At 31.9% G+C, this 12274-nt stretch overlaps 1 protein-coding gene across 1 annotated transcript in view; it reads right to left on the bottom strand.

The window, feature by feature from the left end:
- The window catches only part of unc-13-4A (BAI1 associated protein 3), a 110005-nt gene extending 97988 nt beyond the window's left edge, over positions 1–12017 (bottom strand). Inside the window, exon 1 of the mRNA XM_088266626.1 lies at positions 11446–12017. Within this exon, the coding sequence (XP_088122752.1) occupies positions 11446–11611 (166 nt within the window). The 5' untranslated portion in view covers positions 11612–12017. The remainder of the gene's footprint in view (positions 1–11445) is intronic.
- Between the last annotated feature and the right edge of the window lie 257 nt (positions 12018–12274).

Here is a 12274-nt window from a genome sequence, read left to right as displayed (position 1 = left end):
CCCCGGGACTTTATAACCGCTGAGGGTGGGTTTAGTTAGAAAAAAACAACCAACAATCCCCCATTACTTATTTTAAGATCATTGTGTTATTATTATTATCTCTTCGAGAAAATAACTAAGTACCATTAAAACTTTTAAAATCTTACAAATAAATCCTAGGGCTCATTTTTAGTTTATATTACTGTCAGAAAAATAATCGATGACTTTTTTCGCTTGTTTTGATATATATATATATATATATATATATATATATATATATATATATATATATATATATATATATATATATATATATATATACACACATATATATATATATATATATATATATATATATATATATATATATATATATATATATATATATATATATATATATATATATATATATATGTATGTACGTTTCATTTGACACTGACATTTAAAGTGGATGTGCATTTCTTGCGAGCTTAACATAAAAACGAGCTTAACACAATAGGAGCACCCGTCGTCGCTTCCTCTGGCTGAACTTATCAAAAAGCGATTCGCCATCGTTTGGTCCGTTGCAACGGTTGCGTTGCGTTGTACGATGCAGTTGTAATTCAATGAATTCAGAACAAATAATGAGTTTACCTTCAACTAGTCAGGTAATACATTCGCAGTTTTCTAAGGAATCATACGAGTATTTTGTAAACTAAAAGCATTGTCAACTTTGTGGTATAGTAAAACACTCTCCTTATCTCATTCATCGTTCACATTTTGTATAACATAAAATAAACGATGAACGATAAGGAGAGTGTAAATTATACGAGTATCTTCAAACAACTGGGATTGAGGATACACTCAAAATGTTGATCTAACCCATAATCCGTCATCTCGTAGAGAGTGGGTTATTCTAGGATCATAGCTTGTTTACTTATTATATATTGCTTATAAGTTCGCTTAAATATTGTGTAGGTAAACAAAATAAATTAAGATCACGAACCTGATTCATAATATTTCTAATACATACAGTATAATCACAGCACTTCGTTCCTGGTTGGTCAATGGACCAGTCTATGCCGTTTTAACGTACAACTGTGTCTTCGCAGAGTCAAACTAAGAGAGTTCAGAACATTTAATATAACTTTAAATTAGAAGTGAAATAAATTTGTATTTTAATTTCCCAGAATTTTCTAATCTTTTTTGTTTGTTTTAAGACGTTGATTTTTAGTATTGTGGGATGCTTAAAAATATATTAATTATGGACCTAGTATTCCAAAATGCTTTAGAGTATTCTAAGTTGTGAATCTTCTATATTTTATAATGCTTTAAAATATTCTGATATTTTGATGCCTTTGTCATAGTGAACGTCTACGTCCGGGGCCGGACAAAGTACACAAAGAAGAAGAAAGCATCTTACTATCTGATGCCACATATCGATGATATTGTACATATGTGCTTCATTTTATTATAATTTTTGGTCAGTTTTACAAAAACGAATTTGGCACATCATTATAGGACTTTTCCCTCACTTGAAATCAATAACGCTTATCTTATCTTGTGCTTAGAATGAAAAAATGCCAGGCAGAGATCTGCATTATCTATAAGATTAAGAAAGGTGCGTTGAGATAGTTTGGGCATGTGAATCCGATGAGCAAAGAAAGGATAGTTAAACAAATTTGTAAGGCGAATATGGTTGGTAATAGAAGCAGAGTAAGACAGGGGAAAACTTGGCATGTTCAAGTATTTCAAAAATTTAAAAGTGGTCAGGTCAGGAGTCAGGAGTGAATAATTGGCGTATATGTATGAGGTGTGTGAATGAGGAGGAAGCGAAGATTCTGTGCAAAGACAGATTAGTGTGGCATTCTATTCTCTCTGCCTACCTCTGCGGGGAAGCGGTGTGATGATTACTTAATTTACTAGGAATGTGTGCTTTGAAAAGATTATGTTTAATATTCTTTACATAGTATCTGAAAACACATGACAGTTAAATAAGTTATGCGATGTTTTATTTTTTATTACATTATGGTGAAACAATAAAAGCTCTGTATGACTCGTTTGATAACACTGAATCGAATTCCGCCCTAAAAAGGACCGTTGAAATATATTTCATGATGTGTTTCCTCTCAATAAACACCCCAAGACACTATTTCAGATAAATCAATATCCGGCAACAGGCTGTGAGGTTTCATGTAACTTGCTGGGCCATACGCGGTGGTACAAAACACGTGGACGTCGAGTATACTGAGTAATATACATATCGTAGTCGTACAGGTGAAAGTGACCAACTAACAAAACGTAAAATGTTCAGGAGGGCCATTTAAGTCACTTTTCATGGCAACAAAATAAACATCGATGCAGTTGGTAATTTTTAACAAGTCAATATATTATACTTCCAAGTTTAAAATCCTTTGGGATTTTTGTCAGGGCAATATTAAGCTAGTAAGATATCAAATAGTCAATGATCACGTGTTTGTAAAAAAAACACTTGGTCACTTTCTCCTGTATGACAACGATATTATTAATGAGTATGTTTAAATAAGAAATCCAATGAAATGCAGAGTGACGTTTAAGAATTAAGCTTTGTCATTATATTTTACATGTTTTTTTTAGATATTTAAAGAAAACTACGGTTATTATAACAAAATTTTACTTGAAACACGTTTAAAATCCGCCATTCTACCCACGATAGACAACCACACTACTCGAATTTCAGAAATTCTATAAATCCTTTGAGTGACATCTTCTTTCACACGTGAGTTCTCAGCACCATCTATGCAGAGACCTTCATGAAATGATTCTTCTCGAATTATTTTACATACTAGGAGACGTCTGAAAACATTATTTAAAAAAAATTACTCAGCTTATAATTTCATTAATTATTTTATTCGCATATTTGAGATGTCTTAATCATTGTTCACAAATCTGGGTTTCTCCACTTGGGAGTTATTTATATTGACATATTAACATAGATGAAGAAGAATGCGGGAATCTGGATATTTATCAGTTTTATTTTTAACCCTTGGCACGGGAAAACTCATTGAGGGAACATTACCGTAATCTTTCATTTGTAATCATGTATTCACTTCACTCCGAACCCTTATCCGCACCCTAATGTTGCATAGGGCACTGCATCATATAAACGCAGTGTTGTCATCAAGTGATCGTTAAAATATGAAGGAAAGGTATCAACCCTCTGCTACAGGTACCAGTCCAGGGAAATATTGAATAATATAAAAACATAACGAGTAATCATGTATATGATGACAAAAAAATAATAATTTATTTTATACGTTGAGAAAAATAATAATTTTGGTCATCTAATCCCGATCTCTATCCCAACTCTTAATACCAATCCGTATTTTGTTATTGGCAGTTGGGCAGCCGTCAGTTTGGTGCCACGGTGTACATTATATTGCATGGTGTGATTATATGTATAGCATGGAAAGCAATCTCCACTCTGCTGGCGATTAATTTCCACCAAAGTGACCTTCTTCTTTGTTTCTGTGGAATATTCCTCCATTACGCCCCCTAATTATTTCCGGATGGGGGTAGCAACACCTCCTCCATTTGGACATGTATTTTCATTTAAAATAAATGCCTACTCAATAAATAAAAAAAAACAACACATTTATCCACTAAGAGAAAATGAATGATGGGTAAAATCGATTATTTTTGTTTTTTTTTACTAGCGAAACAATGGATATTTTCTTTCAACAAATATTTTTTACGGCTAGTATTATGTTGTACAATTTCACCTCATAAACGTGGTTACTGAAGACGACCAGCACCTTTTTATCGAAGAAATTAAGTAATGATTTATTATTGGTAGTCACGAATGAGTGTTTATTAAAGTGATATACAAAGTGAACGATGAATGATAAGGAGAGTGTTATATTATCATTCCGCTGATTCCTTACTAAGGATAAATAATAATGATATAACACCATTAGATTCTTAAAAAAAGGTATAACCCGCAAAGCCTTTACTTCAAAGGCTTGTCTCCATGTAGGATAGTAAGATCGGGAAGGTAGATCCAAAAAATACCACAAACACTCAGACCAATTGGAAATAAAAATTACTCAAATTAATTTTTTCAAGTGGCGGGAATCAAACCCGCGACGCTAATTTCACAGTCGAGAATCTACTCACCTACTTCGCGACGCCTATCTTGATAGAACAAAAGTTATTATCATTCTTTAATCATTCATATATGGACTTGAACATTGTAAACTCAAAATATTTGGCTTCTCATCATAAATTAATAGGCAAATTGGGATTAAAATTTTAATTTCTCTCCATGGATTATATTCTACTGACTTCTACGACCTACGACGCCTGCGACCTGCAGTCATGAAGGGTTGTCTAACCTATACCAATTTACCTTACTTGTTGGAGTATTTGGAGTACCCATTTTGTTACCGTATTTAAAATTGGAAACCAATGCTCCCGGATTTTTTTTGTATCATTTTTTTTAATATCTATTTTTACACTGTAAAATTTATTATATCGATCTCCGAGAAGTATTTCGTTAGTGATACATATGTATAAATTACTATAGATTCGTATTGATAACTTGGGGCCGTTCTCAGGCGAATTTCTTCCATATTTCCCTGAGGTGAGTTGAGTAACGGAAACTCATCAACGCAGACATCGGAAATAAGTTTCAAGACCTACATATATAAATCTATATTGCTATAATGTGATGAATCTTTACCAAAACCTTGTATGGCAGAGTAAATAAAATAGGTATAAAATGATAACAGTTTTTATTATTATTTGAATGTGCGATGAATAAATCAAGAGATATCAGAATTAAATCAAAGTGACTTGAATTAACAACATTTTTAGTGTGTCCAAATATAAAAATTTCTGCTCTTTAAAAAAGCTTCTTCATCTCACCAATAGATTTCTCTCTGAGAATATGAGTAGTGTTGTTCTCAATCATGAGTAAAATTGGTGAATATTACACGTGCGGGAAGTGATCACTTAAACCAGCCTCTTCCGCCTTTTCCGTCAAAAAATAGTATGAATTTAATGAAGTTAATTTTACTGTGATGTATTTTCGTATTTTATTTCCCTATTTTATATACTTTCCATATTAAGGCAATTTAGTTGGCTATCCCATGTACATACTTCAGAGAGAGCCTTAACCAAGCTTGCCTCTTTTACAAGGCATCAAGTTCTTGCTACCCAGGACGTCCACTGCGGACAATCCGTTGGCACTTCTCATCTGAATCTGAGACATAAACCTGACTTGAGAGGATACAAGAGAGCTGGCAGATGACAGAAAAGCCTGGAGCCAGTTTGTGAACTCCATTTGCCCCACATAAAAAGGGGATGTAGGTAAATAAAATGAACTTTCCCTATCCTTACTATCCTATCCGTAAACAAGCCTCTAAAACAGGGGCTCTTTTTTTACAATAAAAAACTTTAGATTTTTTTTATCGTTTGTTGTTTCATATACACTATCCGAGGCTCGTATAGTATTGAAGCAATGGGAATAATTGCGGTACGCTGCTTTTATTTTATTCCATGTACAATTCTTGTAGGTTTTCCATAGTTCGTGGATGAATGCATATTACTCACTCACAAAACATCTCGTTGCTTAAAAACAACATGTCATTATACATACCCAAATGTAGTAAATAAGAAGTAGAAGCTAAAGTAAATGGACTCACGTAGTTCAGGAGGTTAGAAAGAGGAAACAGGATTTATTTCTCACTTAATCAAAGGAAATTCATTTCCCCTATTGTCTTACATAAGGTCGAAACAGACTCAATAGGTATTGACTTTAGAACTTAAATAATGAATAGTTCCGAGAGAATAAGCGAGAGTGAACTGCTCAGTAAATAAAGGAAAGTTTTGTTACAAAACAAAATTACTTAACGTCTTGAGAGTTATAAAAGTACACATGCGAATATTACAAGTATAACTGGCTTTTAATATATAATCAAAGTCACAACATTTTTAGTAGTACCTACGTATATTTACGTACCTACTACTAAAATGTTGTAACTTTGATTATGTGCTAAAAGTCTCAACCTTTTTTAGTTGTAACTTTGATTTATTAATAAAATAACTGGTCAAAGATAAGCTGGATAAAAAAATATATATACATATTTTCAGCCGTCTTCCGGTATGTAAAATAATCCGGGTTTGGATTTCCATACAAATAAAAGGGTTTCTGGTACATAAAATCTTTATAAATCCAATCATAGACCCAGATACACACAAACATATCCCCAGAGTTCCATATTCTTATCCATCTATGTTTAGATGTCAAAAATATAATAAAAGTAATGAAAAGTATTAAGATAATGGACCATTGAGGGGGATAAAGATGATGCTGACTAATTAAGGATTTCGTTCGTCATCCATTACTACTTTACTAACCATTCCTTAACTTGAACAACATTTATTAATTAGTTTTTGTGAAATGTATGTTTTATTGTATTTCTCAATTTTTCCTAGAATTAAAAAAATCTTTAAACATGCAGCCTCATTCAAAAAATGTATCAAAGATTAAAACATATAACATTTTCATTAATATTTATATAAAAACAGGTCCACAAATTTTAACAGGATATTAATATTTTCAAGTTTTTTTGTATGTTTTAATTTAACAATGTTTTGAACACATCTTTATATTTCTAAACAAGTATAAGATTTAACAATAAAGAAATTCTATGTGGCATTTAAATGATATCTATAATGCAAATATATATTTTTTTATTGTTTCGGCATTCATTTTGTCTGATGTCTGATGATGTCGGTAACGTCGAAACCCGGTCGCTGGTCAAATAAAAAAGTGGAAAAGCTAAAAATATTGGTTTTAATCTAATAATAAATTCATTTTGTGGTAAGACATGATAAAATTAAAAATAAAACACTTGTTTTTTTACCCCTTTGAAGGATTAATGCTGAGCATTTTATGCAAATATGTGTTTAAAAAAAACTGTTGTCCTGTAATAATGGATTGAATAGTTAGTGTTACCAAATTTTTGATATAAACTATTCAGTCGATTTACTGTGAAATAAATGACATCGTGAAAAAAGTTAAAGACAAACCTTTAAAAGTATACCAGGGGACGGGTGACTTTAAAATATAATAAAACCATTTTTCACTTCTAAAAGTTGATGACACAGAAAATTATAATTCGATGGTTAATGGCTGGTTTTATTTTTTTAATGTAACGTAAAATTTGGAGACTGAATGATCGGTATCTACGTACATACTTTAAGAACTATAAATATTAGCATGTTAAGTATATAGAATTTATGATAAAAGATATGTGTTTACAATGCACAGTTTTAGGAAAAAAGTTATTTGTATTTATTCCTCAAATTGATATCAGTGATATTTGTTACGATTGTAAATGCTTTAGTGAAGAAAATGGAAACAATATAACATTCGACACCAAAAAATGAGATTTTATTGTGTATATTGTTATAACCCAGAAAAATGTTATTAATCGAAGGTACTGCCAGTAATAAAAAACGCTATTTACTAGTTTCAAGTATTTGTATTCCGTCAAAGGATTGTTCTCATATTTGACGCTAGTTTCAAGTCCAATGTACAAGATTGAATATGCTGGAATACTGCTCCGCCCATTTCTCTATTCGATATTTTAATTCCTGTGTACAAAGCAGCGTGGCAGTGAGTTGTGGTTTAACTCAGCGTGACGTAGGATATATTACGGGATGCTTTAATCGTTGCAAACATATCACTCGGGCAATAAGCGCGAGATAAATGTTTGATACCTCGCCCCTACACTGGGATGATTTACAAGACAAAGAGTCAAAGGCCGAAGGGAGAAGATGATGAAAAACTGTAACGTCATCATAAAATAGTTTGTAGAGCAGAGATGAAAAGTTGACATGTGACAGCCCTGGACCTCCAATCCAGATTTAAATTTTTTTAAATTTTATTTTGGTATTATTTTCATTTGTATTTTCTATTATTTTGTCTTCTATTTTTATATTGCATTTTTTAGCTACATAATTACATAAGAACTTAAATATACAAATAATTTAAGTTTACATTTAAGCTAAATCCACAAAAGTAATGATGATAAAAATGAGTTAAAAATCATCCCGAAAATTTCATTAAGATGGAATAGAGTAAATTTATCAGTATTTTACTAATAAATCAAAAATTTTCGAATGCGTGTTTCAATAAAATATTTTAAAATACAATTATGTCAAAAATATTTTTAGCTTTTCCCCTCTTTATTTAAATAAAGTGGAAAAGCTAAAAATATTGGTTTTAATCTAATAAAATTCCATCACGAAGTGCCAGTGGATAGTATAAATCTATCAAAAATATTGTTATAAACTAGAATAATCGTGCATAGGGTAACGTATCAGCTCAACATGGTCATAACTTGTTAGTTATTTACGTGATAGAAAATGTGATCAATCAAACACTCCAGCTACATAAGTGATTTATGGGAAATAAAATGAATGAAACACAGTAGATAGGAAATGGGATAGTGTACATTTTCACTGCAATACATGCACATATCATGAACAGCGTAGTTTGGTATTTTTGCTTTTGAGTTATTTTTTTTACTCGCCATTTACCAATATTTGTCGTACAGAACAATAATGACATTTTTCAATTAAAAAGGAGTTAAACAACGTAATTATCACCTAAAATCTAAATAAAAAATCGAATGCCAAAATTCATAAACGTTTCGTAAAACCCTTGAAAATGTTCTTTTTACCGGAAACAGCTTCCTTTTTAATCGTCAGCAAATGACATTTTCATCTCAGTCGCTGATTAAGGTTGAAACAATTCACCCTTGTTCAGTATTTTATCCTCTTTGAAGGAAAATGAAGTGACAGGCGCTTCACACCAAACTAGGAACCGAGAAGTTGTAGGCAGCACTTCCCTCGAGATGAGAGGGAGGCCGAAAACAAATCTACACTTTATTTTTGATGGCAACATTCCACTAGGGTGAATAGTCAATGTAAAAGCCTTATTTTTATAGAAGGGTTGTTTTCATATATCCATCGTGAATAATAACAGTAGAAAACAAAATTAACGCGAAAATAATTTGTTACATATTATATAAACTACATGATCTAACAACAACGAAAAACTAGTCGTTACATTCACACTGAGTGAAATAACAACAAAACACAAAAAAAAAAAATTTTATTAGCTTCATGACGTAACACGAATACTTGTTGATTACAGTAAATTACATAAAAATAAATCAATAAAAAACACGTTGTTACATACTCATTATAGCGGAAATAGAAATATAACTCAACAAACACCATTTTAGTATGTGTGATGATGATTTTGAGTGCATCAAAATATTTGTCATAATATATTTTACTAAAAACGGGTATTTACCACATACGAGTTAAATTTTTCTTTGTTTCTTTAAAGTGAAATTTTAGTTAAAAAAAATAATAGACATTAATTCAAAATGACTCCGGAATCAAATAAGACGAATATTTTAATTTTTATATACAACGTGAAGGAACAACAAAAATGGGTCTTAAATACATTTTATTTTTTAATGTCATTTTTGTTATTTTTATTAATAATTTGACTGAGTTGTAGGTTGAATATAAAAGTTTTATACATTATTGTGCTCAATTCGGTCAAAATTTTATTCCGTAAATTAGCCAGTAGAGTTTGCCATTATTGGTGAAGTGTCCAAAAAGCGATAAAAATGACTAGAAAGTGTGTCATGAATTTTTAAGGATATTTAAGAAGCTTATAAAATCAGCCGTTCACGAAAGATAAATGTAGTCTCCACCCGAAAACCCTTTTTAACCCATAAAAAACGCAAGTATGGATAATATAATACTATTTCAATATTTTCTTGTGACAAATAGGGTCGAGGAGTCTTACGTAAATCTAGAGGTGAAAAAGCGGAGGAAATTTAGTTAAAGGTTAGAGCGTCGTGCGCTATCTTGGAAATTCAAAACTTTACTTTTATAGACGATCGTCATAATTTTATAATCTTCAATGAATTTTATTCTATTACCATCGGCAAATTCGTTCTACACTCGAAAAAATTAATGGTTTGTCTATGGCAGCTTCTGCACTACACGGAATTTTGCCGTCCGGCGGTCCGGTTTTGAAAAATAAAAGCGACTACGACAGTTTAGCGTGATCGAATTGATCACCGTGATCACGCACCGATCGAGCACACCAACCCAAAGAAAGAAATATAAAAGCACAAGCCAATCCAAGCCAATCATCCGTTTTATATGCTAATTGAAGTGCCGGATGGTAAAATTCCGTGTGGTGCACAAACGCCCTATCTGTTATGTTCACCTTCGTACTGTGGTAGTTATTACATTCGGCTACCATACTGGAGCGCCTGGGTTCGATTCCTGTAAATCTGTTTTTTTTTTCACCGTAAAATTTATGTAACATGTTTTACCCTGGACTGGTATGCAATATTGATCATCTTGCTCTTAGTAATAAATTATCGAATAAACATTGCGTCAATTTGATGCACCGTTGAAAGAGGATAAGGGTCGGTAGCGGTAGTATTCTCTTGCATAATTGTCCGTCATCTTAAGGCATTCCTGTCACTTTAACCTTACATTACCTAAACATACATAAACTGGCCAAACCTAATCCAACCTTACGTAATCCAATTGGCAATGTGTTGCAAAGCGAGTGAAAGAGGGCCTATCTTACCCTGTTAAGTATTCTGTGGTATACAGTTTAACCTAACCAAACTTAACCTAGCCTAATCTGGAGATGCAGGTTTGTGTTGATAATTTCCGCTAAATGTAAATTCCACCTTAACCCTAGTTTACGGGACTTTCGTAAAATTTACGACGGACAATCAATCTGTGGGGAGCATCGAGGCCACACATATAATAATATAGTGACAACTAGCATGCATCATAATTTTTTACCGATATTATACGTATGATCGAATTTTATATAAAGTTCTCAAAAAACATGTTGCACTTATTTTTTTTAATGTTTTTTGTAAATTATTTGATGTAACTGCAGATAGTTGGTAGAATTCCACGTTGAATTGTTGGGTAATATTTCCAAAATTAAACAAGGTTTATTAGATTGAATTCTACATTTATTTATGTATATGTTAATACGTGACGCGTTTTGTCTTATTAAGACATTATAGACATTATTTAACACTCTGTCTTGTCTTAATAAGACGAATCGCGTCACGTTTTAACATAAACATAACAAAATGTAGAATTCAATCCAATAAACCTTGTTTAATTTTGGATATACTATCCAACAATTTTTTAGTTAATGTTTTCGATAAAATATGAGTTTTTTTTACCGTCGTATATTTAACGAAAGTCTCGCATCAAGGTACATTGAAACAAATTATAATATGTTCTAGGTTTAAACAGTATATTTTTAAACAGATTTTGCATTGAATTCATTACAAATGAGAAAAATATTGTGAAAATTAAATTTTTAAGTAAAAATTAAAAACACTCAAGTTTATTGACAAAACAACTTACCATGTTGAACGGCCGGGGAGGGCGGCGCTGCCGCGGGCCCCGGGGTAGGCGGAGTCGCAGTGGAATCACTGGAGCCCTGCCGCGATAGAGAGAACCTTTTGGGGCTCAGCGACAAGCCGGCCACGCTGTCGGCCACATACTGCCCGATCGAACTGAAGAAACTCATTGTCAATGTAACGCGCTACCACTTACTAATATAACTGTACCCTATAAACACTAACTAATATATTTTCGACGTCATTCAACGTCATAATATGATGTGGTTATTATATAGGTACATATATTACATAGTTAGATCACTTTTTGCCCGTCACTTGAAAGCACAAACAGTATTTTGGTAAAAACAATTATTGTTATCTTTATATTCACTGTCAATTGGAAAAAGTCGCAATATTCTGACCGTGTCTTTCACCCAGATTGAGGGCTTATTCACTTAATATTATTTTTAGTAATAAATGTGATATTTAAATTACTTGAATGTGGATAAATAGTTTATAAGCAACATTGTTGTTTTTCTCTAAAAAATGCCAGGCAATAATTTAGTCATTTCCTGAAAAATGACCTCTCGCCAGTGTCCAATCCATTGCCAGGGAAAGTACCTGTAATAAATATAACAAAACAAATTAATCATTGCAATCATGACTTTCATCGTCATTATCATTATCATCATAGTAATAATCATAATCATAATCACTATCATCGTCGTCTACATCATCTTTGTTTTCTTTATTATCAGTTTAATTACATATTTAGGTATAATTTATTTGATAATTGATTTAAATATTGAAATTTACGTAACGATAAGAGATAAATGATAAAAACTAAATAT

This window comes from Brachycentrus maculatus, unplaced genomic scaffold (genome assembly GCF_059751285.1).
Source record: "Brachycentrus maculatus isolate JH-2025_06_01 unplaced genomic scaffold, ASM5975128v1 h1tg000272l, whole genome shotgun sequence".
NCBI lineage: Eukaryota > Metazoa > Arthropoda > Insecta > Trichoptera > Brachycentridae > Brachycentrus > Brachycentrus maculatus.
Note: the sequence above shows the minus strand (reverse complement) of the source record. Positions and strands in the feature narration are given on the sequence as shown.